The sequence below is a fragment of the Maylandia zebra genome, unplaced genomic scaffold (genome assembly GCF_041146795.1).
Source record: "Maylandia zebra isolate NMK-2024a unplaced genomic scaffold, Mzebra_GT3a scaffold20, whole genome shotgun sequence".
Taxonomy (NCBI): Eukaryota; Metazoa; Chordata; class Actinopteri; order Cichliformes; family Cichlidae; genus Maylandia; species Maylandia zebra.
In genome coordinates, this window is record NW_027490050.1 from 41,132 (window position 1) to 67,957 (window position 26,826).

Sequence of the window (26,826 nt, forward strand, 5' to 3'; positions counted from 1 at the left end):
GCTGGATCATGCAGGTCTGACTTGCCACTTACACAGCCATTCGACTCAGTCGTGTGAGGTGTGCACCGCTGGATTGGCTCAGCACACACCATCCCTATCGGTACAATCTGCAGAATCCTGCCTACCACGTGACTTTAGCCAGCAGGTGAACCACTGTTTCATTTTAATCAATGGCTAGTTTTGTGTGAACAAAAACAACATGAAAATTCAGTCTGACTCACCGAAATTACAACATAGTGCCTCTGAGTCTAACTACTGACCACTGCCAAGCCAAATGTATGATAACAGAGCTCCACAGCGCCCTCTGCTGTGGCAGTACCAGGTAATTTGACAGCCAGCCCCGGTGTGCCTGCCTCAGACTCGGTCGGTGCTGCAGTGGACTGTAATATTCTATTTTTTCTAATAAAACCTGTTCGAACCTCACTGGGCATGTTATCAGGTGCGGGCTTTAATTGTGAAGGTCTCGGCAGCTCTTCCGGTGCGGTGGTCGCTGTCGCGGTGCGTGTTGACGCAGCGGGTGCGTCAGGAGGAGATGTTGTAGAGCATCATCGGAGCCGAGCCGCCCCAGTCCGTGTGAGTCCGGATAACGGGACCCGCTCATGCTCTGCCCCCCCCGCAGCACGCCAGCCCCAGATCCAAGAAGCGAAGAGCAGCGGGGAAGAGCCCGGAGGTAAGAGAGGGGGAGGGCAGGGCGTGGAGGAGGAGAGCCTGTCTGTCATCTGTCTGTAACTCCCCCACCCTTCACACACACACGTCTGTCGGAACCGGACAGGAGGAGCAGCTCTGGGCAGCAGCCACCGAGAGGCGCTGAGGCCTGGAGAGATGCTGCTGAAGAGCCGCTCCTCTCCTCCAGCATCAGCTCAGTGTCTGTGGTTGTCTGTGTGTATGTGCATCTGAGTGTGTGTTGTCCACACTTGTCCACATCATGAGCAGTTTTCTTCACTGGTTCTATGCCGTGATGAAAAACAGGAAGATCCCCCCTCCCTTCCCCAGACTTTTTACCTATGGAACCCTTTGGAGTGAGCCGTCCAATCACCTCTGACCTCCTGAGAAGGGCAGAGCTTCACAGAGTGAGCTCCAGAGTGGATGTGAAGTCTCAGTGACTGATGGAGGAGCTGATCTACTCCATGTGTGCCCGTGTGTCAGCCTCTGATTGGACAGAGCGTCTGTGGCACTGCTGTCTGTGCTGCAGAGGAGCTTCATCTATCCTTCAGCTGTGTCTGCAAGAGCTCCTGCATACAAAACCCAGTGCTCAAACTCCAAACTCTCACTTCATCTGTTCGTGTGGTTCACACAAAAGTATTGACAGTACTGATGATACTGCAGTATATGTGCAGAAAAACACTAAAACTGAAGTTTTAATGTCAGTGACTCTCACCTGTGCGAGTGTGTGTGTGAGATCATGTGGTCATTTGACAGTTGGATATTTCCTGTTAGAAATAGGAAATATCTTTAACCCCTTCCCAGGAAACAGAATCATCTCTGAGCCGTTATTTCAAATTAGAAGTTTTATAAAGCGCTCGTGTTTTATTTTCTGCTGGTCAGTGCTTTAGTTCAACTTTTAACTCTAAAGATGAAATGAACAGTTGATTTGCTCATGCTCTGTGTTTTTAATAAATATCACATATTTGACTGCATGACCCCGTTTCTGTGCCGAACCTCTGTAATCAGAGCACTGTGAATAAAAATGTCTGTAGGAGTTCATTCAGTGCTTAATTGAAAGTTGAAGGTGTTTGAACCTCAGACTCAGGCTGGTGTGGACAACCTGCAGGTCCTTTTGGACCTGACTACACACCTGCAGGTGCCTCAGCTGTCAGGATTCAAACACACACAAATCAGTAAGAGCAGGATCGTCTGAAATGACTCATTTTGTCTGATTAAATATTTAAAATCTGTCACGGTGGCACAACAGGCCCGCACAAACCCACCTGTATCACCTGCCTCTGTCTTCATTTCCCAGGATGCTCTGGGGTTTCTCAGCAGGCCTGTGAAGATGAGTGTGACATCATGGTTCCTGGTAAGCAGTTCGGGGACTCGACACCGCCTCCCCCGAGAGATGATTTTTGTGGGCCGAGAGGACTGCGAGCTGATGCTTCAGGTGAGGCTGACCTGTGCAGGTGTTCGGGTTAGTAGAAATTGCCTCCCTCTAGGTTGGTCTGAAAAAGGAAGTTGTAATGGTGTCTTGTTTGAGTCGCAGTGAAAGTAAGCAAAAAGAGTTGTATGTGTGTGTGTCTCAGTCTCGCAGTGTGGACAAACAGCACGCTGTCATCAACTACAACCCGACCACTGATGAACACCTGGTGAAGGACCTGGGCAGCCTCAATGGGGTGAGCCATACACAACATATCAGTACATTATCATAGGTATCCACCAATCAGCAGCAAACACAGGTGGGGGGTGGTGATGCCTAAAGTCACAGGTTACAGTACAAAGATTTTTTTTTTTTTTTATTAACTTAAAAAAATTTAATTCCACTTTAATTTAAACAGGCAAGAACTGTAAAATCACAAAAGAGTGAAAACCTTCAGAGTGGACTTCAGCATCATAATCAGAAACTTTCACCTGGACGTTTGTTTGTTTGTTTCCTGCAGACATTTGTAAACGACCTTCGGATTCCTGATCAGACCTACATCACCCTCAAACTGTCCGACATCATCCGCTTCGGATACGATATCCTTCAGACGCACACACGCACTGTTTGTGTGCGTGTCTGTGCGCGCCTGTGTGTTTCTGTGTGTGTGTGTGTGTGTGTGTGTGTGTGTGTGTGTGTGATAATTTTAATATTTTTCTGAGCTGTTGTTCACATTCTCACGTCTACGTTCTGGAGAAAAGTCAACACAAAGTCCCAGAGGAGGCCCTAAAGGTTGGTGTTTGTGGGTGTGTGTTTTCTATTGTACAAATTACTGCATAGAGGGTGTTATTTAATTTCCTTGTTTAACTGCATTTAGTTTGCATTTCCAAAACTACTCAGAGCGTCATGAATTTCTCATGACTACACACAGCATGTACAGTACCGTGAGCACATGCAGTACCGTGAGTACATGCAATTTGCAGTACCTTGAGTACGTTTGCCTCGTTCTTCTGTTTCAGCATGAGAAGTACAGCAGTCAGCTGCAGATGAGCCTAAAGCCTTCAGAGGGGAAGAAGAGTGACGTGGATGAGCGGGCGAGAGGCGAGAAAGCGCAGAGTACCAAGAGCCTCGCACAGGGTAACAATAATACAGCAACAGTACTGGCAGTAAATATACTGTGTATCAAATGTACTCCTAACAATACTGGGCGTAATACAAGCAATAACACAAAATTTTGACATCACACAGGGTCAAAAATATACTGCACTGTACAAAACATAATGTAACACAAAACCCTGCACCAGAAAGCCTGGTGCAGGGTTAAAAAGTACTGGATCAGGTGTCTGGCCGCTGTGTGTTCCTGTACGCAGATGATGTGTTGCTGTTTGTTCTGATGTATTTTTTACTATAAATCTGCTCGTTCAGGAAAATGTTTTAGTAACAAACCAGAAAGTCGTTTGTTCACGCTCCTCGGGACACTTTGATTGGTCGGCAATTTCACCTATCACACGTTTCTGTGACAGAGGCGCCGGTGTGTCGGCCCACTCCTTTGTATGGCCAGCCTTCCTGGTGGGGAGAGGAGGATTATGGGAGTAAAGTCCAAACCAGCGATGAGCCACATTCAGGTACGCACACCTTAATAAAGTGGAGGAGTGCAGTAAACTGGTGCTGTATAAATAAAGCTAAATTGAGCTGATGGTGCGTTATTGATGATGTTGGTGAGATGTCATCTCTTTGCCTCTGTCAGATGTTCAGAAAGACGCTCCCTCTGCAGATCCAGAATTTTCTGCATCGCTGTCAGACTGTCAGCCAAAGTCCGCCTTCCCTTCGTACCACCGTGAGCCGAGCTACTTTGAGATCCCCACCAAGGACTTCCAGCACCCTAAGTCCTCAGGCGCGGAGCTCCATGAGATCCCCACCAAGGACACTGACACGCCCCCGGCCCCACCCTCACTTCCCACTCCGACTCCGCCTGTCGTTCAGAGCCATGCCTCCTTTACCATTGAGTTTGATGATTGCATGCCTGGGAAGATCAAGATTAAAGACCACATCACCAAGTTCTCCACTCGCCAGAGGAAGCTGCAGGCTACACCCACCAAGACAGCCATCATGGCCACACCTGCAGAGGTGATGTCAGCAGAGAGCAAGGTGGCTGACTGGCTGGTCCACAGTGATGTAAGCATGATGAAGAGACGCCCACCGTCTGAAGACGTTTACAGCACCAAGAGTGACCTCGCCATGAACATCAAGACCCTGAAAGGTCAGAGTTGCACCTGTGTTCCGGACCATACCTGTGTTACCTGTTTGTCATTCACAGGTAATCGGGGATTATGCTTCCTGCTGGTGATAAAACCTGTCCAGCACTTCATTGTTAACAATTTATTGACACACGGTCCCTGAATCTTCTGATATTTCTCTGATTTTACTGACCCCACTAAACTTCTGTCTTTGTTTGAGGCTATCAAAGCTTCAGTCATACACTTGTGACCATTGAGCTTCAAAGTTCAAAAGCTAGTACTCACTGACATCTTTATTCCTGTCTTTAGGTCACCACCATGAGGATGGGACCCAGAGTGACTCAGAGGACCCAGTTCTCAAAGGAAGGGGTAAATCCCACCACTCGGTCCGCACTGAGCACTCTATGCAATCAGAGCTGTCCCAGGCGTCGCAGCAGGTCATCCAATCAGGCCAGTCCATCCATAGTCAGCTACACCAACCACTGCAGTATGCTCCACCCAGACCGGCCTCTGCCTCACCCGTAGCCCCTGAGAGGCCCCTGTCCCAGAGTCCTCCTAAAGCTCTGTCACCCACCGAATTTCCCAAACAGGCGCCCCCCGAGCACCTCACTCAGCAAGCTTTCATCATTGAGTTCTTTGATGACAACCCACGCAAGAAGCGCTCTCAGTCCTTCACCCACAACCCCGCCCATGCTGACTCGTACTCCACACTCAGAGCCAAGTTGGAGCGGCGGAAAGGCGGCGAGAGGCCGGCATCTGTGCACGGCCACATCCCTCCCACACAGCAGGTGACGGTTCCTCTGAAGAGTCAGAGCCATGGCGGCCCTCAGAGGTCAAGCTCTCTGAAGAGAGAAAAGACTGAGGGGGAGGCGGCTTCGTCGGCTTCCTCGTCTCGCTCCTCATCGGGCATCATCATCCGTATGCTGTATGATAATGATGTAACCGTTGTGTTCCTGCCTATAACACATATGTGGCACACACGTACTACACATTTACAGCGTCTAGCAAAAACATCCACAATGATGACAATATCTGAACTAAAAACAGAAACATCAGTGTGGCTAAATATACACAGCAAAAACTGGAGTGTTAAAATTTCAGGGTTAAAGATGTTAGAGTTGATTTCCACTCTCAAAGTGTCATTTTAACACATTCTGATTCAAATAGTGTTCAGTGTTGGAGTTATTAAACAGTGTTATTCAAGTCCAAGCAAATGAACTCTGAAGAGAGTTATTTAACTTGGCAGGCCCCTGGGCTTCTGCCCAGGTAAACCCGTGGATCAATAAATAGTTTGCTCTGCCGGGCCGATTTTCCATGTGCTTCTGCTGGTTACACCGTGGTGGATGCCTGCCGTACTCATTGGAGTATTTTACACAAACGGTAAGTTATTCAAACTTATATAAAATTCACGGTATTCTATCGGCGCAGTGAGGTTTTCTTGATGTTTCTTGGTGTTCGGTTGCTGAAAACGAGCTTTAATAGAGGAGGAGATGTGTCGAAAATTCTATTTAGCCTCCAATGCTAATGTTAAAACCCCTGGAGGGCCTTGGGTCGATTTGTGGCTATTTTTGGCTATTTTCAAATTTTGATTACCTGCCATTTGCACAGTGTTGAATGGAATATAGCGAAAGTCTGCAAAAAAAAGTTTGGTCACATTTACTGTTAAAATTTCAGTATGACTTCCGGAAATTAGCTTCAGTGGCTAAGCTAGCGATAAACTTACGCTATTAATCCTAGGATCGATTTGTGCCCCATTGAAACCCTTTATAAACGCTATTTTTCACTGCAGGATTTATACCGTTAACATCTGGGTGATGGCTTAGGTTTCGTTTTTGTTTTGGAGAAGAGGCCTTAGAATTGTAATTTTTTTATTTGTCCACCGGGTGGTGCCCTTGCTCCACATTTGACCCGGGGCTGGAAAACAGCGGGCTGCTTAAAGAGACCTGCGGGGAATGAAGCGTCATTTCCGGCGTGCTGCAGCGGCTTCGCCCGCTGATCGTGCGGGAGCATTTTTGGGTCCCTAGGACCATGAGAGGGTGCTTTTTTTTTTTTTTTTTTTTAGTCAACAGGAAATGACGTATTTGTTGTCACGTGGTATCGGACGTGTGGGCTGGAAAAAGCAGTCCCCGGTGATCGTGCCCCGGTGATCGTCGCGACTTACCCCGGCAACATGCACTTATTTCGGCCTAGAGGAGGAGCATTTGCCGCCTGGAGACCATTTTCTGGTCCTGAAAAAAAATAAAAGGCGATCGAAATGACTGTTTGTGCCAATCTTTAGTCCATCTAAAGGCCTAATTATAATAACAATCAAATATTACTTCAAATGTTTTTTTGGGAAAATATTTAGTTTTTTAGTTTTTTTTTTAGTTTTTTTGTAATTTAAAGGGTTAAAACAACGAAAATATAATTAAAACTTTATATGAATATTTCAGGGAGAAGTAGTTTTAAAAGACTGACCAATTTAAAGTGAAAAAAAAAATTAATATTTAATATTTTTATTGCACTTTTTGGGCGTGGTCGATAGTGTGCATTTTATGAAATGCGCTCCTGGAAAAAAAATAAAAGGCGATCGAAATGACTCTTGGTGCCAATCTTTAGTCCATCCAAAGGCCTAATTATAATAACAATTGAATATTACCTCAAATGTTTTTTTTGGAAAATATTCAAGTTTTTTGTTTTTTGGGGCAAAAAAAGCAGTGCGCTCATGTGACGAAACCGGGATATAAAGGGTTAAAATCCGCGAAATGTAATTAAAACTTGACATGAATATTTCAAGGAGAAGTAGGTCTAAAAGATTGGCTAATTTAAAGTGGAAAAAAATATTAATATATAAATTTTTTATAGCACTTTTTTGGGCGTGGTCGATTTGTGGCTCTAAGACCAATAGTGTATGCATTTTTCTAAGATCCTCCAGGGGTTTTAATGTTGCAGTCTTTTTACTCGTGAGTGACGGTAGACACTGCACGTGGAAGCGCCGCGCCACGTTCAGCTTTTTCCCTGTTCACACAGACACGTCTTTCTCTGCGCCAGTTCATGAGCGTTTTTGCTTCTCTGTTTATTCAGAGCAATTTTTTCACAATTGATAAGTAAATAACATCCCAAAATAATTGAAGAGAGCTTGTTTTAGTCACTCCTGCTTTTACTTTGACATCGTCAAAGGCTTTTACTTTGGAAGTCAAAATCAGAATGACTTGATATTGATATGGTATCACTGTGGGGCTGTATACTGTTGATCTAAAGTGGAATTATCCTGTTGAAACATGAATTTTTCATTTAAGAGCATTTTGAAATCGTTAAAAGAGTAGGTCGTATATGGACAATTTGAAAAGGCTTTTATTTTGGAAGGCAAAATAAGATGGCCTTGATAGTGACAGGGCACAATTAGGGTACAAGGCTGTGTCATATAGATCTAACATTAGAGTTTGAAAAAAAAAAAAAAAGCCTAAATTATATGTTATTATGTTCTTAACATACCTGTTAATTCACTCGAAGTTGGCTTTTATTTTGAAATCCGGTTTCCACATCCATTCCGTAATACTTTGAATACACAGGGAACGTAAAACAAACTGGAGGCTGGCTTGACACAAGTGACAGATTCCAGGTAAGTTTGTGTGATGAGCTTCTTCTGTTCCCGGTGAAATACACCTGTACCTGTGGGAGCAGCGGAGCGGCTGAAGCTGCTCCGTCCTCCGGCCGGTGTTGCTGAGCCGAACCCACCACAGCACCGAGTGAACTGAAGCTCAGACACTAAATTCGATTAATTTTGAAGGGAGTCCGGTTTGGCAGGCACAGCTCGACCTGTCAGCGGTTTTTAGCCACAACTGTGTTTAAACTTTTGAACCTTTGAATCGGAGCATGCGGGTCTGCTCTTATCCAATCACTGTATTGATCCATCAGCACTGAGATCAATGCATTTGTTCTTCTGTGAGGGTGTACCACTGACAGATATGCGCATGTGTACAGTGAAAGGTCTGTTTAAGTTGTTAAATGATGACAAACACCTGAGCTTCAGGTTTAAAGGATCATCCCTCAGTTTTTCCCGATACTGGAACAACTAGTGCTGAGTTTGTTTGCTGGTCCTTCTCTGAAGACTGAAACCTGCTGCTGCTGCTGAGGAGCATTTGTTTCCGTGGTTAAAGTTCTGCTGCCGGGCGTGAGGAGGAGGCCACAGTTTAACCAAGCGATGAAGCATCTGTCCAAAAAGAGGAAGAGTCTTTATCCTGAGCTCATCTGCTGAGAAGGAATTTCTCCCCCCAGTCAGTCTGTCTTCACTCACACACACACCCACACACACCTTTACAGGTGAATTTCCTGCCTGTGTTTCTGCTGGTTTACACAGTCAGTGCTCACTTTATTAGGACCATGTTGCAGTGAGTCTGAAAGTTTCATGGTTGTGTTTAATATTCTGAAGCTTTACTGACGCAGGAAGGCTGGCTGGATGGGGGGGGGATTCAAATGCCCCGGGGGAGATTTGAATCCAGGCCTCTGGAAACACCCTTTGACCATGTGACTGACCTACTCCACCTTTCAAGTTTAAAGTTCAGGTTTTCTCACAGCGGCGCGTTAATGTGGCGAGCGTGCTCAGCTGTCAGGACATGCACACGCACTGAATACCAGAAATACCACATAGCTGACATATTTCACCCACCACGCTGTGACGTGCAGTCACTCTTCTTCACTGATGAAGACTCTGCAACACACTGAGTGCAGGATTCACGTAGCCTTCAGTCTGATTCATTCACTTTCCAAATCACAGCCACGATAGCTGTGAGCGCTTCGTGTTTATTTTTCTGTTACTGGAGCCAATCATGTGCTTTATTATCAGTCTGTTAATCAGCTGATCCTTCAGCCTGATTCACTGCATTCTTCTTCTTTTTCTCTGTTTCTTGTTATTCATGCATTCCACAGAGTGCCTTTGTCCTGTCTTCCTTCCCTCTCCCAAACTGGTCTGAGCCTGGCTCTGCTGGAGGTTTCTTCCTGTTAAAATTGAGGTTTTCCTTGCCACTGTCACAAAACTTCTTACTCATATGGTTGTTGAGAGTACAAAGACAGTACAGCATCTCAAGGTGACTGTTGTTGTGATTTGGAGCTTTGATTCGGAGCTGAATAAAACCAAGTTAAAACTGGTCCACATCAGAAGTGTACTCGAGCTGTCAGTCAGGAACATAATTCAAATAATAATTTATGACACAACTAAAGCCAAATGGAGTCCAATCACAGTAAAGGACTCTGACCTCCTGAGCAGATAAAGGCGTCCACTGGAGGAGCTCAGTTTGTGACTCAGAGATGTGTTAATGAATGTGAAACTGTGAGCCCGAGGCAGGCTGACACGGGCGTGATGTCATCGCTTGTGTCAGGTCTGCTTGTCATGGACGTTAAAAAGATGATGATGTCATTGATTGTTTGTGATTGATTACCTGTATCTGTTTTAACCCTCGTCAGCTCAAACATCGGTAAAACCTTTAGCCTGTCATCATGGCAACCAGTACCAAATGGGGGGCGGTAAAGGACCAGTTGACCAGAGGCCCCGCCACAGTCACTGACGGCAAGGTGGAGGCCAATCTGGAGAACGCTGACCCCGAGCTCTGCATCCGACTGCTGCAGGTAGGAAAGAAGCAGAACCTCAGGAGTCCTGCAGGGGAAGGAGAGGGCGTCTCACAGCTCTGACCGATGGTCACTCTGCCCCTCCAGGTTCCCACAGTGGTGAACTACTCGGGTCTGCAGCGGCGGCTGGAGGTGAGTAATCAGTCATGGATGGTGCAGTTCCTTGAACTACAGGGTTTGGACCTCCTGCTGGAGGCGCTGGAGGCTCTGTCGGGCCGCGGCTGCGCCCACATCGCCGATGCTCTGCTGCAGCTCACCTGCGTCAGCTGTGTCCGGACCATCATGAACTCGTCCGCAGGGCTGCATTTCATCCTGGACAACGAGGGCTACATCAGGATGCTGGCTCAAGGTGGGTGGAGGACCAGAAAGTTAGAATGAAGCAGATCTGCCTTAAAACCACCTTAAAATCATATTTACACGCTACCCTGAGCAACAGGTAGACTCAGGTGGCTGTTCCAGCCTAAGCTAAGCAGGTAGCCGGTGTACCTGTGAGGTGAAGATGACGACTCAGAGTCATTACTTATGAAAGCGGTAACTCCACCTCCTCCTATATGCCCTCAGCTCTCGACACGTCCAATGTCATGGTGAAGATGCAGCTGTTCCAGCTGCTGGCTGCTCTTGCCGTCTTCGACCCTCGGGGACACCACCTCGTCTTCGATGCACTCGACAACTACAAGGTATGCTCATGTCCTCGTCCACTTCCTCCTCTCTCCTTATTTCCTTCCTGTCCTTCCTTTTTTCCTTTTTTCCCTTCCTTCTCGGTCTCCTCTGAGGTGATTTGTGATTTCATGAGATCAGTTTAAGTAATCTGAACTCTGCCTCACGATGGCAGTCAGGACAGTTGGCGCTCAGTCATATAAACAGTTAAATGTTGCTGTAGGTCCAGGTCACTTTCAGAGGCTCTCTTGGCTGATTTCATTTGTTTAGAGGGGCATGTTTACCTGCTTGATGGACGAACCAACAGATGTCGCATGAGCTGGATGGGGAGACATGAGCAGGCCATTTGGGTCGGTTTGAAAAGCTTTATCGGCAGGACGTTAGCAAAAGGAAGTGCGAGTCAGTTTCACTTAGTTTCAAGGCTAACATGACAAGCAGAACAGCTCAAACTGAAAGCCACTGGCTGATTACCTAAGTCAGCAGAGAGCTCACAAAGCTCCACCACAGCTCCTCGCTGCCAGGTGAGAGCAACGACGACGTGGTCTGTGTACCATCAGGGCGTAACTGCAGATACACCATAACAAACAGCTGAACCTCAGACGCTGCAGATCTTATCGTCCCCGCCCAGCCTGTTCTCACAGGCTCTGAACTTACAGCATGGAATCATGGGATACCACACGTGTGCACACACACACTCGTTTTATTATCTTAGTGAGGACATCTCATTGACATAACCCTTTCCCTAGCTGCTTACCCTAACCATCAAAAATGAATGCCTAACCCTAACCATAACCTAACTGTAACCCTGACACTAAAACCACATTTTGAGCCTCAGACACGTCTTCAAACTTGTGGGGATGGGCACTTTGTCCCCATAAGGGCTGTTGGTCCCCACAAGTATAGTGGCATGCCAATTTTCTGTCCTCACAAAGATGTCTAAACATAACATGTACACACACACGCACAGACACAGTTATTAGGAGTGTTTAATCATCACACTTCAGTCAGACTGAAGCAGGAAGTTGTGTTTAATGAAGGTGTAAACGAACCGTGTCCGTCCTCTGACCTGTCACTTCCTGCGTCTGTATTCAGAGCCTGAAGAAGCAGCAGTATCGCTTCAGCGTGATCATGAATGAGCTTCACGCCACCGACAACATCCTCTACATGGTGACGCTGCTAAGTATGGTCAACGTCCTCGTGCTGCAGGAGGAGGAGCTGAGGAGAAGGCACCGGGTGCGGCAGGAGTTCATCGGTAAAACGAACTGTTTATCACCAATCTGACATCACCCCTGACATCATCATCATGATGTCATTGCTGACATCACTGCTTTCATCATGTTGTAGGGTCTTTACCTCACAACAGAAAGACCTTGATGTGACTGTTGTTGTGATTTGGCGATGTATAAATAAAGTTGAATTAAACTGTTATCAGAGTTATGTGTAGGAGGAGCTTGATATCTGTCACAGTGTGACATCACATCCCTGTACGGAGGCTTTCCTGGAGTCAGGTCTCGCTGAGGGCTCGAGTGTCAGACCCTCAGAGGTCGTCATGGTGTGAGTGTGTCCTGCTGCTTGACCAAAATAAGAAGTGATATATATGTCTGTGATTTTTAGGTCTGCAGCTGCTGAACCTGCTCCCCAGGCTCAGGTACTGGCTTCATTCTCACTTTGCTTACATCAGTTATTAATCAATAATCAGTCGTGTTTCCAATCAGTTTCCTGCCTGTGTGTGCAGGGAGACGCAGGACAAGGACCTGAACATCCAGTGTGACGTGTTTGAAGACTCTCTGTCGGAGGACATGGAGGAGATGGAGAGGCTGTACGGAGGGATTGATATGAGCAGCCACCAGCAGGTCTTCACAATGCTCTACACCATGGTAACCACAGTTTAAAGAGTGATGCGACTCAAGCTGGAACGTTTAAACCAATGTTTCCCAACCACTGTGCCGCGGCACAAAGGTGTGCCGTGGAAGATTATCTTATTCCACCCAATTGGTACTCTAAGCCCAGCGGTCCCCAACCCCCGGGCCTCGGACCGGTACCGGTCCGTGAGTCGTTTGGTACCGGGCCGCGAGAGTAGAGGCTCAGGCGTGAAATGTTTAGTTTTCAGGGTTTTTATCGGTTGTCAGAGTTATTTTGTTATCGTTTTTATCGTTAACTCGGTTTCCCTGGGTCTTTTCACGTGTGTTATGAATAAATCTTCTTTTTTTCGGTACCGGTACTAGTTTTATTTTGTTGTATTTATCCGCGACACCTTAAAGGCCGGTCCGTGAAAATATTGTCGGGCATAAACCGGTCCGTGGCGCAAAAAAGGTTGGAGACCGCTGGTCTAAGCAATCGGCTTGAGTAATGGGCAGAACAATTACATTATCTTCCACTAGAGGGGAGTACAACTACCTGCTCTAATTAAATTGGTTGCCGACAGATACATCTAAACAAACTGAACCAATTCTGCTATACATGGTGCGCGGGGAAAAATTATCAATATGCTTTTTGTGACATTTTTGTTTGGTAGTATGTTGTGTTATTTTTCTAACGTGAAATATGTACCGTGGCTCCAAAAGATTGGGAAACACTGGTTTAAACTACAGAACCCAACACTGCCACCTTCAGAGCGATTGGCGCAGCATCTGTGAAAGTGACACTGCTGGTAGTTCTCTTTTCAATGATAGAAATGTAAGGAGACAGACGCTATGTTCACACTGCAGTCGAAAGCGCATCAAATCCGATTTTTTTTTTTTTTTTTTTTTGACCCTATGCGACCCATCTATCCGACCATGGTGTGACAGTGTGAACGGAACAAATCCGATATTTTCAAATCTGATCTGGGTCACTTTCGTATGTGGTGCTGAATCCAATACATATCCGATGTTTTAGAATGCGACTGCTGTTTGATGGTCACGTCGCATTAAATCCGTCTTGTACGTCACTGACACAAGACGGACGCCAATTATCAGCGCCGCAGAAGCGCCAGAGAAGACATCGCGAACGCTTCCGGCCATCCAGTGTAGATGTTAGTGAAACTGTTGGGAAGACAACGTGAACATTTTATTTGTACTGTATAATCTGCAGATTTTGACAGAAATCTGCAACTATCCTTTGAAGCAGTGCTCCTCTAAAACAGCAATAAGGATCATTATTAGGTTATCTACATTATTATGTAAATAACAAAATAACTTAAAGCAAAATTGGGAAACGTAAAGTCCGAAGTCTTTATATTAAGGGCCATCAGTCAAACAATATTATTTGCTCTGGGTCTAAACAGAGCGCGTTGTGGGTGACGTCTTCTTTTGCGCATGCGGCCGCTTCGAGGGTTCACACTAGAGCGCGTTTGCTGTCCCATTTTATTTGTAGTGTGAACGAGCAGACAAAAAAATCGGATTTGATCAAAAAATTGGAATTGAGCATTAAGACCTGCAGTGTGAACGTAGCCAAAATAACCTGTCCTGACCCTCTCTGCGTTCAGGTGTCCAGCCATCCATCCTCCGTGCAGCTGCTGTCCATCCTTCAGGCCTTGTTGCTGGTGGGTCCGGACAGAGCTGAGGTCTGGTGTGCTCTGGAGCTGCTGATGGATCGAGCCACCCTGCTGGCTCAGGATGGTAAGTATGAGGGTGCATCCAACAGCAGATCACTGGGTCCAGCTCTGATTCCGCCTCTTTGTAGAAGTGTCCTCTCTATATAAACGATGACCCCTGTAAAGAGTCCCTTAAGGTTCAGATGCAGGCCCTGTTTTATGTCAGTTTGTATAAATGACAGCAGGCAGAGTATGATCAAAGCTGAGGGCATTTCACAGGATCAGGCGAAGGTGAATTCATCGGCTCTGTTTTTCTTGATCGCAGCTGAGGTAGACTCTGCAGATCACCTGCTGGAGAAGCTCCTCCCCCGAAAGACTTACTCAGCCAATCTTACCATCGACAGGGCGGTCCAGACTAGACTACCAGACAGTCCTCCCAGCCAATCAGAGGCACTCACCAAAGATGCTCCGACAGCCCCCACTGCAGCAGCACTGCCTCCGGCTCTTCCCACTTCCTATGCCCCCCCTCTTCCTCCTCCCTTACCCGGTGCTATGACTCTTCCCCTTCCACCCCCTCCACTGCCGCCCACACCCTTGCCTGGTGCTATGGCTCCTCTCCCTCCACCCCCTCCACCCCCACCCTTACCTGGTGCTATGGCTCCTCCACCCTTACCTGGTGCTGGACCTCCACTCCCCCCCTCTCCTCCAGGTGACATCAGAGCTGAGACAGTTCAAAGTCTGGGCAGGTTATATAGCAGCTCCGCTCCTAATTCAAGCCACACCCCCTGCCCAACACTGCGGATGAAGAAGCTGAACTGGCAGAAACTTCCATCCAGACTGGTGTCAGGTGAGGCCTGGTGTTGGCCCAGGTCAGGTGCAGGATTCATCCAAGCTGACGTCACTCTGTGTCCACAGGCCACGAGTCTCTGTGGACGTCAACATCTTTGGACTCCATGGAGCCAGATTACTGCAGCATCGAGCACCTCTTCAGTCTCCCTCCGACTGAGACCAAGACCAGAACCAAGTCAAAGACGGAGCCCAAAGAGGTGCCGCAGCTTTCTCTGTCTTCACCTTACAGGTGTGGCGTTACACGTTTTACCTTTTTCACATCCACATGTTCAATTCTGTCCACAGGTGTCCTTCATCGACGCCAAGAAGAGCCTTAACCTCAACATCTTCCTCAAGCACTTCAAATGGTGACTGTTCTTTTTCTGAGTCTTGCAGCCAATAAAAACACCTGTGCTGTGACATCACCATCCCTGTATCACCTGACCTGTCTCACCTGCAGTTCCCACGAGGACTTTGTGGATCTCATCCGAAGAGGAGACCGATCAAAGTTTGATGTTGAGGCCCTGAAACAGTTCATCAAACTCCTCCCAGAGAAACATGAGGTCAGAGCAGAGGTCACCTGCGCTTCACCTGTTCTCCACCTGTCTCTCACCTGTGCTTCAGTTGTCCTTCACCTGTACTTGACCTGTATCTCATCTTTCCCTCCTCAGGTAGGGAACCTGAAGTCTCATCTGGCAGAGCAGGACAAGTTGGCATCAGCAGATCAGTTTTACCTGCAGCTCATTGATCTGCCCAGGTGTGAGGACAGCGCCAGCTGCAGCACACATCAAGCACAGATAAATAAGCACAGCTCACCACAGGTCCACTCACTTGCTGTGTGTGTGTGTGTTGCAGTTACTCTCTGAGGATTGAGTGTATGTTGCTGTGTGAGGAGAGCAGCTGTGTGTTGGAGACTATGAGGCTCAGAGCTGAGCTGCTGGACCGCGCCTGCCAGAGTGTGTATATACATGACAAACACACAGCAGCTACACAACAAACACACTGGCTGCACACGCACGTTTGGCTGCTGTGGTGGTGATCTTGTTTCTGTTTGTGTGTGTTGTTTTGTGTGCAGGTGTGAAGGAGAGCGCTCGGCTGCCAGTCTTCTGTAAACTAATCCTGAGTGTCGGAAACTTTCTCAACTATGTGAGAATCTTTTTTTTACTCCTTGTAATCTGATTACTTTGTGTGGCATGCTCAGTGACGGTCCTAAAGCAGTTCTCTTCCCGAAGACTCAAACCACACAAACAAACTCTTCCATCTATATGACTGAGCGATATTTTTGTTTTATTAAAAATTTGAACATAACTCAACACAAACTCTTGTGAAGGACACAAAGTCAAAGACTTCCAAGCAGAGCGCATCGGCCAGCACAACACAGAGTTTGGGTCCTTTACGCTAAGCGAGACAGGTGGAGAACAAGCTAGCGGTCAGTGTGCCGCATCCTATGCGAAAGGGCCTTAAGTTCTTGGCTAGTTTAGCATCAACATGCTGTCTGTGCAGATGTTAGCAGTATAATGCAGCTGTTTATGTCCTGGATGCTGGTTCCACTGCACCATGATGCTTGTCCTTTCGTGCAAGAAAAATAAGTCATGTCCGTGTCTCTGCTGTGGAGTGGGCCTCTAGCAACTGCTGGACTTCACCTCAGCTAACTGGAGCCTCTGATGAAGTTTTTATGAAGTTATCTAAGCAGTAATATCACAGCTGTGAGGTTGATTGCACTAACAGTTCGTCCGAGGAGTGTTTTGTTTGTTTTTTTTGTTTTTATTTGTTTGCACATTCAGGCAGGTGTGACTCAGCACCAACTATTAGCTCAGCACAAATCTACCAACAGACTGTCTACCAAGACAGTTCATTTAGTTGCCAAATCATAAATCAGTCTGTTATTTAGCTGAAATAAAATGTAAAGGCTGGTAGTCTGATTTAGTCATGTGATGTATGGTCCATCAGGGAACTCACACGGGGAATGCTGAAGGCTTTAAGATCAGCACTCTGCTCAAACTGACCGAAACCAAAGCCAACAAGTCGAGAGTCACGCTGCTGCACCACATCCTGCAGGTAATGCTGGGAATACTACGAATACTGGGGAATACTGCAGTATTCTCATAATAATTCAGTTGCTGCTGTTTGTGACCCTTAGGAGGCTGAAGAGAATCACCCCGACCTGCTCAACCTGCCCGATGACCTGGAGATCTGTGCAAAGGCTGCTGGGTAAACACATATAGGAGTTCAGTCACGTACAGACTGCTGGGTGGAGTCTGTGACGTGGTAGCTCAGGTGTTTCGCCTGCAGCGGTGTTAAATGTTGCCCTCTGACTCCACCTGCAGGCTCAGCTTGGACTCTATTCAGTCTGAAACAAAGACTCTAAACAAACGGCTGAAAAACTCAGAGAGGAGCGTTTCCTCCTCATCTGACGACATGAAGGAGCAGTACCTGTCCACCATACAGGTGAGTCACTCAGGATGAGGCTGTCACCTTTACGGGCAGATAAATCCAGTCTGTACACTCACTGACACCGTTTTAGTGGGACAGACCTGCTGTTCCAGGTGAACTTACCTGTTGTTCTTATGTGGTGTTACCAGGAGAGCCTGCAGGCTGTTGAGCAGCTGCAACTCCTGCTGTCATCTGTGGAGGAGCAGAGGAAGCACCTGTCCGCCTACCTCTGTGAGGACAGCAGCAGCTTCTCCCTCGAAGAGCTCTTCAGCACCATCAAGGCATTCAGAGACCTCTTCCTTCGAACCCTCAAGGTCAGCGCCAATCGCAGTGCGGCTCAGTCTGCAGGACTCATACCCTGCCGCACGTTTGCATGTGTCATTTAAACTATGTCTCAGCCAGCCAATCGGCTCTGACTTGAACCGTGACAAAGTGTGGTAGCTGCCACACATTAGTCCTGTTTCCCTGTAAATGTTAAGCTCCGCCCTCTCTGGGGGGCCGGTTAGCCTGCTGAAGTTTGAACTGTGTGTTCCTTTTATTCTTCGATCAGGAGAACGAAGGTCACAGGGAGCAGGAGAAGAGGAGGAAGAGGTTGGAGGAAGGGAGGAAACTGAGAGAAGAAGCCCCCACCAGAAAGATCAGTAAGTCAGACACCATTATTTCACCTTAAATCCTCCCTCCTTAAATGGAGAGACAGGTGTCCCTCACCTGTCTCTCCAGGTGTGGCAGGTGAAGGACAGGTCAAGTGCAAGTGGAGAACAGGTGAGACATGTGAAGGGCCGGTGACGGACAGGTCGAGAATCAATAGCTGACATCAGCAACATTTTTCTGCAACAGTTTATCAGCAGCTGAATATTTAAAGGAAATGATGTGACAGCATCAGGACGAGAAGAAAGTTTGTAAAGATTAAATGCTGCTGTACCTGTGAGGCTGTCAGGTGATGCAGTGACAGCTTTCACCTGTTGTTTGTGACACGTGCGCTAAGCTCACAGGGGAACGTGTGTCTGTGCTGCAGTTAGGACAGACATGGCCAATTGGGACGAAGGATGCACCGTCGACAACCTGCTGGCCGAGATCAGGAAGGGCTGCAGGCTGAGGAAGACAAGCCCACGGGCAGAGCCGGACGGTGGGGTCGAAGGTGAGAGCCCGGCAGGACTTCTGCAGACTTTCTTGTCACTACTGCTCGTTTGATCAAGTTCTCCTTTTCAGGTCACCCCGGGGTCACGCAGATGTCACCGGCCCAAGATAAGCCAGATTTTCCCGAGAAGCCTCGGGAGGAGGTCCGGACTCCCACACATCCACCTGCTGGAACCAGACCAGAACCGGAGCCAGCAGAGCCAGACAGAGCTGCCTCAGAGCTCCAGGCCCTCTGTGAACGCCCCGCAGCTGAGGTCCAGGGTCCGGAGTCTGAAGTGGACACCAGACCGGCGCAGCAGGAAGTCCAGCACACAGCTAGTCAGCAGGATGTGACCCAGGTCAACAGGAGCAAAGATCCTAACCCGGAAGATTCTGCTCCCCGGAACGCATCAAACACCTTAGACACCAGCCCAGCAGGTAGAGTGAGGCGCTGTGCTCTCTGCTTCAGGCTTTGAGCACGCTCAGTGCTGCTGTTTGTTTCTGAAACATGGAAATTTTAATGCTTCCTGTCCCACAGCCCACCCACACAGATCAAGTTGTGTTCAGTGTTTGCAGCAGAGTGACGGAGACTCGGCCGCAGATTACAGTTGAGTGCAGTCGAGATTGCCATACCATGGTGATGTAGCCGGGTCAGTCTGGCTGTTGTGATGTAGCTCTGAGTCTATGAGGTCACTTCCTGTTCCTGAACATTAGTGTTTCCTGTGACATGGTGAGCTGAGGCTCAGGCTGTAAGGTCTCATCAAGACGATGATAGAACATCCTTTAGTGTTGATGATGAAATAAGCTTTATATCTAGAAACCGACCAATCGTATCCTCTCTTTGATCTCCAGAAGGCCACACAGGAAGAAAGCGTTTGAAGAAAAGGAAAAAATGCATCCTTCAGTGAGGTGAGCTCACCTGCAGCTGTGCATAAATCCACGTCAGCGGCGATTCACTGCTGTCCTTCACTCGAACAAACGGAGGAAGACGGCGGTTTGAAGTCTGAAAAGACTGATGGTCAGTAACTTTCAGAAGGACTGGTTTGTTCGGCGCTGCCAGCGACTCCCAGGTTTACAGACTTGCTCTGGACTGCTGGGTGTGGATCTCAGTCATGTGATCACAGCTTTGAGAGAAAAATACTGCATAAAAGCTGCCGACCTGTCAGGTGCTTCAAAACTAGTAAAGCACACCGCTCTGCTCGTTCCAGCTCAGCGTTTTTATTGTTGGACTCTCCCGGAGTAGCTTTGCATGAATCAAGTTCAGAGTAAGCCTTCTGTGTCTGAAACGAGCTGTTTTAGCTCCTCTCCCTGAAATCTAGATTTCCTGTGACTGGCTCCACCCACCTGGTAAAAAGACGTTTTGAAGATGACCTGTAACATCTTCCTCCTCCTTCTTCTGGGAGCTCACGTTGGGGTTCTCTAAAGCGAATCATCATTTAAAGTCCTGAATCCCGCCTCCACACGCTCTGCGCTTTAGCCTGACGAGAAGATTTGAATCTGTTCCTGTGATTCTTCCATAGTAGATGGATCTTTAGCTGATAACGAGCTGTGCCTTACTCCTGAGTTGAACTGAAAGGACTTGAAGTCATGAAATGTTTTATTTTCTCGGTGCATGACGTGAGCTCCAGCGTGTCGGTTCATCCGTGACAGCCGCCCGTCGCTGTCTGTGTCCACTCAAGTAAAACTTACAGGAAACCGACTCACTGTGCAACCAACGTGTAATTAACAATGATGAGATATTAAAAAACCGACTCGACTGCGTTTGTGCCTCTGAGACCTGCTTTTATGTTGGATGCTTTGAGGTCAGGTGGGATCCTTTCAGATGTTATTGGCTGTCATTTCCACCTGATTCGGTCTCGGCTGGTTTCCAGCACAGAAACATTTGTCTGTAAAATCCTTTCAGTTTGTTGTAAATATGCTGAATTTTGTGAATGTAAGAGTCTGTTGGTAGCAGCAGGAGAAGAGTCCAGATGGTTTATGGAAATATTTTTCCAGCAGACTCCCCAGTGTTCTCAATTATCTCTGCAAGGTCGAGCGGGGAAAACAAGCTTTTATTGTTTGATGCAGGACCGCGAGCACGCTCAGGAGGAGGAGTTCCTCTGGGCTATTTATAGAAGCTGCCCTGATTTCACCACCTGCTATAAATAAACTCACCTACATGCTTTTCATTCAGAGCTGTGCGTCAGGCTGTTTACGAGAATGGAAAGGAGCCTGTAGTAGCGACGAGGTCAAAGGTGACGGCTCCTCTGAGGGATGAACCAGGAGATCGTTGCAGCTTTGGACAGATTTGCATGAATATCAGCTTTGATAAAGCACATGTCTCAGTCTAACAGGACTGTCTTTCCCAAAATGTACTCTGTGTTTTCTTCAGTCAGACCTGAAACAAGTGCCTGAGAACATCACTTCATCAGGACAGTGTTGATGAAGTGAGCAGACGGCAGGTTTACGAGTGGCTCATGCAGGCATCTGAGCCTCGCCGGACGACATCAATGGCAAAGACGGCGCTGTACCAAAAATCACCCAGTGACTGCTTTGGTTACGAGCCTATTTCCATGGTAACCTGTAGTTTTTCTGTTGGTCTGCAAATGCTCACTAACCACTCACACAGTGGTGGTAAAACTCGAAAAAGGTTCGCCTTCAAAGTAAAACATGTTTTACATGGCACAACATTTATTTTGAAGGTGAACCATTTCCATTTCCTGTTTGCATGGAGACGCTGGGGTTTGAATGCCCGAGACTCTCAGAGCTGAAGAAGCTTCTTCAATGAGACGTGAAATGTGGCGTGAAGCATGACTGAGAGCCTGCACAGACGTGAAGCAGATCAGCTGACTGCAGCACCTGCTGTACTCTTAATGCACACACACGCTCTGTGGTTATTATTGAAAAATGTGAAAATCCGCTGATCAAAGCTGTGAACCAGAGCGATCTTATGACTTCATGCTGTTTGGCATGTTCAGATGATACTTGTGTCGACTGCTGACAGACTCCATCATTCGCTGCTGAATGCAAACGAGGTTAAAATCGTTCGGTCGTCTCCAGCTCATTACGGTCTCATCATGCTGGGAGTAGGAAATAAATAAACTTCCTGTTTCTCTCAGACTCGCTCCTCTCTCTGCAGAGCTGCCCCCCCCCCCCCCCCCTCCAATCATAAATCTGTGAGCCCTCCTCATCATGCACAAATGTCCTTTGATGGATGAACATTTGTCCACACAGAAAGAAGCTGTAATGGTGCCAGTTAAACTGGAATGAGCACACATCCTCCAATGAATACTGTAAATGCCATATGAATAATAAATTATCTGGCTGTGTGTGTGTGTGTGTGTGTGTGTGTGTGTGTGTGTGTGTGTGTGTGTGTGTGTGTGTGTGTGTGTGTGTGTGTTCAGTTTAAATTAATTCCTATGTGAACGTTTCCCAGATTGCCTCTCTTCAGTCAGATCTCCCCGCTGGCAGCAGCGGCCGCTCGGCGCTTCGTTGCTCTCAGATGAGGCTTTGATCAGCAGGAAGCAGACGCTGATGCTTTTATACTCTTTACACTAAAATCATCGTCGTCACTTATCCCTGTAAACGAAGGCCCAGCCTTCCTCCAACACCTCAGGCTGCATATTTAGAAAAATAAGAGCATTTTAGGGAAATATGCAGCTCTGCTCTCAGGTGGAAAACATGTCGTGTGATTAATTATAAACCCCTCGAATAGCCATAACAGTGACGTCATCATTCGTCAGAGTGATGCGTTATTACAACATATTTACAGTCAACACACGTATGAAACATGTGCCTCAAATTTAGAGTAACGATTTTGGTTTCTTTGGTCGACGTTGTCTGAAGAGATCGTAATGAAAATGTAACAACTTTCACAATCAGACCAAGGACGCCCCGTATGCTCCGAGCCTGTCGGACAGTTTGTTACTGCGTTTATAGAATAATTATGAAGCTGAGCATATGACCACAGCGCTCACGTGAAAATTATAAGGACTCCCGCTCTCATCGTGTCCTCGTCACACACAGGTGAGCCAATCAAACATCACAATACACACTAATGTAAATCCTTTACAGCTGTTGTCCAGCGGTCCCATTTAACTTCAATATTTAATATAAAATGAACTCATAATATTCTCATTAAAAAGAATAAATGAATATTCCGGCACAGGTGAGCCTCCATATCAGAGAGTTGGCTTTCATGAGGGATTCGTTTGTTTTTCTGCAGAACATCTCCGCCTTTCACCCACATCTGTAAACCTCTGGACAGGAAAGAGGCGACCCTGTTTGTTAGTGTAACAGTGAATGAATGACAGTGCGGTCAGGGCCGATGTTTGAGTCGGGGTGTGTGTGTGTCTCTGTGAGAGCAACAAACCAACCAACCCTGCTGTAACGTTTCCTCAGACACACCTTCACGGCCAGGCTTCCTGCAGACAGCAGCCACCCGGCTTCAGTGGGATAGACACAGCACACATATTTTATCCAAGTCAGATTTTTGTAATATTCCATGAAATATATAAAAGGTTTTTAATTTTCCGTAATATGTATGGAAAAGCTCAAATTATTGTAAAAAAGAGCTGTTGCTCACAGAGCCTTTAAAGCATGAATCTGCTCATTAACAGCATTAAATATTTGTGCAGAAAGAAACCATCCGATCGTTCACTCGCAGCTTTTTCTTGTGCCAAACATTTAGACACACGCTCTCTGCAGGTGAATCATTTATTAATCACATTATCGGGGCTGCACACTCAGGCTATGATTAGCAGCAAATCAGTGCAGCTGCTATAAATAACCACAAAGTGCTCGAGTGTGTGGGCTTGTGTTACTCATGTTGTGAGGCCATAAATCTGTTAATGAAGTCACACTGTGAGGACCGAGTCCTCTGAATGTAAGTCGTTAAGTCGATGGAGACGTGTGAGCGAGAGAGTGTGAAAAGAGATGAAGAACACAAGGATGAGATGATAGAAGGATGAGTTATTAGAGAAGAGGAGGAGCATCACTCTGCAGTAGGGCTGCCACGATTAGTCGACTATCAAAATCGTCAACGACTAATTTAATAGTCGACGCGTCGTTTGAAGCTTTGTAAGATCCCAAAAGACGCAGGAATAAGTAGCAGGATTTAAGAGTGTAATAACGGACTGAAACAGAAGATGGCAGCACTGCATGTACAACGATGCCAGCTGCCGTTAAACCCCCGAAGAAGAAGAAGCAGTGTCCCAGAATTCATAGCGCAGCCCAGCTCAGTTTCCAACAATGGCGGCAGCTAGTTAGTTTTAATATTACTCTTATTATTCTTTCTGGGTCACAAAATAAACGTTTGACATATTTTCAGGCGAGAATGTAGCTGTGGAAACCTCAAATATCTGCTCAGTTTATCAGGACACCGCATATTTTCAAAAGCGCTCCGACGTTTTCAGAAACGTCTGTTACCCACTAGCTCGATAGCTAGCCGGGGGCTAGGTCACTAGAGCCGTGAGAACACCGGACTCCCGGCAAATCGTTTTCAAACCCACCGCCGCTACTCAGGTTAAACATGATATATGAGTCACTTAGATAACTTGAAAATGTTATTGTTTGGCTTTTTTTAGTATTTTATTTGTTCCTGAGTAAATCGGTTTGGCTGAGATTAAAGTTATAGTTTTTACACAGCTGAATAAACGTCAAGCAGACAGCTGATCATCAGAAGTGTGAGATGCTCAAGAATTTACTCCGGTGTCCTGTTATATTTTAGATAGCAAGGAGTTTATTAAACTTCACCGAAACAATCTGCAAATTTCATTTAAATTTAATAAACGATCATCTTGTCTTTATTTTTAGTTAGCACAGACCTGAAACACTTAAAGCTGTAAGCTAGTGATAGTTATATAAGAGCAGATGCTGCTGGTGCAATCCGGTTGTTCAGTCTGATGTCACTAGCCGTGTCTGGGCCTAAACTCCGCTGCAGGTCCATATATCAAACGATCACTATGGCATCACTGAGAGTTGAAAAACTGTCTAAAGTCTTTCATCTCTAATAAAATGATCAGCGTTCTGCTCTACCAGGTGTAACAATTGAGTTTAACATCCAGGCATCCATGAAAACGGAATTTATGACATTTAACGGAGTTAGAAGTTAGCAGGGAGTTAGCTCGCTAGCTTCTATCTAAATACAATATAGCATGTCCTGACTGCGGGGCTTTGGAAACAAATTCAAACGTACAGCTCTGTTATCACTTCCAACATAAATGAAGACAGAAAACTAAACAGCAGTGACGTTTGTAGGGTTACTGAAGTTGGGCTAGCTGGTATATAATGATGTGCTACGTGACCGCTAGCGACACAGCTATGTTAGCATAATATAAACAAGCTAACTTTTTTCCCACTTGATAAAAGTTAATGTGAGTGTTCTCGGTGGTCAGGAACAAATGTAATCGCATGGCAGGATGCTGTAAAAGGACCAAACTTCAGCCAGGAGAACAACTGAGATAATCCATCCACAATACGAGGTTAGTCATTCATATACTGCTGCATGGGCTGGGCTGTAGTTACATCCTAAGGTTTTAAAAACTGAGCTTAAATAAATGATTAGCGGTAATAAAAGCCGAGGGAGGTCAACAGGGATCACTGACTGTTTTAGGAGCTTTTTGAGATCAAATAGAAGAAAATACAAAACATTAAACATGTTAACAACACAAAAGCCATATTAAACGCAGACTACTTTAGACCCGGAAGTAGGATTCGTCACGTCATCACTTAACGACCGGATAAGCTGTACATTTTACGTCCAATGGATGATGATCTGATTAGTCGACTATCAAAATAATTGTTTGTGGCAGCCCTACACTGCAGACACAGAAACAAGTCGTCACAAAGCCCAGTTTTAGTTTTAACGATGCTCATCTTTCATTAAGAGTCTGTAGACAAACCTGGAGACAGTCCTGTGAGCCTGTGTGTGTGGTTTTAGGTTCCAGGTCAGAGGTCAGCGTGTGTGTGCTGCTGTTTAACTCAGTCCCAGCGTGCTGCGTGCTAACCATGTTACTTTAACTAAAAACAAGCTGACTGTACCTGTAAGGAACATTAACCCTGGCTTCATTGTTTACATCTGAAGCTTGTGTCACTCTGTGGCTCTGATTGGAGGTTTCACATGACAGTGAAGGATATTCCCCCGTCTGTGAGTGCTGCACATTTATGTGGTGATTTTCTTATTTTTAGACCAGCCTGCTTTTCTCTAATACTTTGTAAATTAGTCATCCGGCCCATAACAGCCTTCTTTGACCTTCTGTTCAGACTCATGGGTGTGAAAGGATGTGAGAGAGAATTCATTTCTACTGAGTAGAAATGAATTCTACTCGCCTCTGTCAGTGCGCCCCAGGGCAGCTGTGGCTACAATGTAGCTTGCTATCGCCAGTGTGTGAATGTGTGTGTGAATGGGTGAATGACTGAATGTAGTGTAAAGCGTTTTGGGGTCCTTAAGGACTAGAAAAGCGCTATACAAATGCAGGCCATTTGACCATTTACCAGTATAAACTCTGTAGCTGTACACACACACACACACGCTCGGTTTTATCAAATGTCAGTGAGATAAAGAGTAGAGTATAAATACGACAAAAAACCAAAGAAGAAGACGTCTGGAAGTTGTCGGGTATCATCCAGTAGAGACGGGTGTTCAGGTGTGTGTGTGTGTGTGTGTGACCTTGGCTCCACAGTTGTCATGCTCAGACCTCAGCTTCCCTGCCCTTGGCAATACGGTTGTTATAGCAACCGCGGCAGCTTGCAGGCTCATTGGCTGGCAGGTTGAGAAGGAACGTCTGAGTGTGTGTGTGTGTGTGTGTGTGTGTGTGTGTGTGTGTGTGTGCGTGCGTGCGTGCGTGTGTGTGTGTGTGCGTGTGTGTGTGTGTGGAGAGAGATACCATCTCTGAGATCAATGGAGCTTCGTGGCCGACACACCTGTTCTATTTCTGCTTCTATTATTTCATACACGGCTGCTCCGTGTGTCACACACCTCTGCATGCACTGACCTTTCCGAACTACACACACAGACTCACACACACACAGGTCTCAGGTTAAGCTACAGGTACCACAGTGCAGTGAGCGTGCTGGTTGAACATCAGCCCCTGTGAGTAAATCTGTTCGTACTATTATTATTATTGCTGTTCCTCCAGATGCTCATGTTTATCCTCTGAACCAGCACACGGAGACACAATAACATCCTGATTTCATAAAAATGTAAACGCACCAGAAATGGGAGCAGTTTATTTTGACCCATCGACCCCGGGAGCTGAGGCTGGGTAAAAAGGAGCGTCAACAATTAAATGTTCAACTTTTACAAATATTGTCCTCATGTTCAGCTCTATCTTACCATCACAGTTCAAAATAAGCCTTCTTTTTATCAGACTGAAACAAGCCTCCCC

The 26,826-nt window shown here is 46.5% G+C and overlaps 3 protein-coding genes across 8 annotated transcripts in view; all 3 read left to right on the forward strand.

Moving 5' to 3' along the window:
* On the forward strand, positions 1 to 5,553 carry LOC143416144 (centrosomal protein of 170 kDa protein B-like). The gene is made up of 9 exons (XM_076881558.1): positions 1 to 145; positions 1,961 to 2,098; positions 2,238 to 2,327; positions 2,592 to 2,670; positions 2,805 to 2,863; positions 3,091 to 3,208; positions 3,595 to 3,696; positions 3,819 to 4,331; positions 4,618 to 5,553. The coding sequence occupies exons 2-9, from the start codon at positions 1,994 to 1,996 to the stop codon at positions 5,454 to 5,456; spliced, it is 1,905 nt and encodes a 634-aa protein (XP_076737673.1). The 5' UTR covers positions 1 to 145; positions 1,961 to 1,993; the 3' UTR covers positions 5,457 to 5,553.
* Positions 5,554 to 5,578: 25 nt separating this feature from the next.
* Positions 5,579 to 20,221, forward strand: LOC143416143 (inverted formin-2-like). 6 transcript variants are annotated; one of them, XM_076881553.1, is made up of 24 exons: positions 5,591 to 5,688; positions 9,751 to 9,912; positions 10,000 to 10,261; positions 10,474 to 10,589; positions 11,662 to 11,821; positions 12,184 to 12,217; positions 12,305 to 12,446; positions 14,036 to 14,168; positions 14,409 to 14,930; positions 14,999 to 15,129; positions 15,218 to 15,279; positions 15,372 to 15,474; positions 15,583 to 15,668; positions 15,767 to 15,867; positions 15,987 to 16,057; positions 16,862 to 16,969; positions 17,052 to 17,122; positions 17,239 to 17,359; positions 17,494 to 17,658; positions 17,895 to 17,985; positions 18,360 to 18,482; positions 18,554 to 18,898; positions 18,999 to 19,067; positions 19,313 to 20,221. In XM_076881553.1, exons 2-24 carry the CDS (start codon positions 9,784 to 9,786, stop codon positions 19,366 to 19,368), a joined length of 3,201 nt encoding a protein of 1,066 aa, XP_076737668.1. In that variant the 5' UTR covers positions 5,591 to 5,688; positions 9,751 to 9,783; the 3' UTR covers positions 19,369 to 20,221. The 6 variants fall into 6 exon arrangements, 5 of the variants coding, with proteins under 5 accessions (XP_076737672.1, XP_076737670.1, XP_076737668.1 ...); XM_076881554.1 differs by lacking the exon at positions 18,999 to 19,067 and having other exon boundaries at positions 5,592 to 5,688; XM_076881556.1 differs by lacking the exon at positions 14,409 to 14,930 and having other exon boundaries at positions 5,593 to 5,688.
* A 6,435-nt stretch (positions 20,222 to 26,656) lies between these two features.
* Positions 26,657 to 26,826, forward strand: part of LOC112433904 (echinoderm microtubule-associated protein-like 6) — a 29,126-nt gene continuing 28,956 nt past the window's right edge. Inside the window, exon 1 of the mRNA XM_076881544.1 lies at positions 26,657 to 26,703. Coding sequence (XP_076737659.1) covers positions 26,657 to 26,703 — 47 coding nt within the window. The remainder of the gene's footprint in view (positions 26,704 to 26,826) is intronic.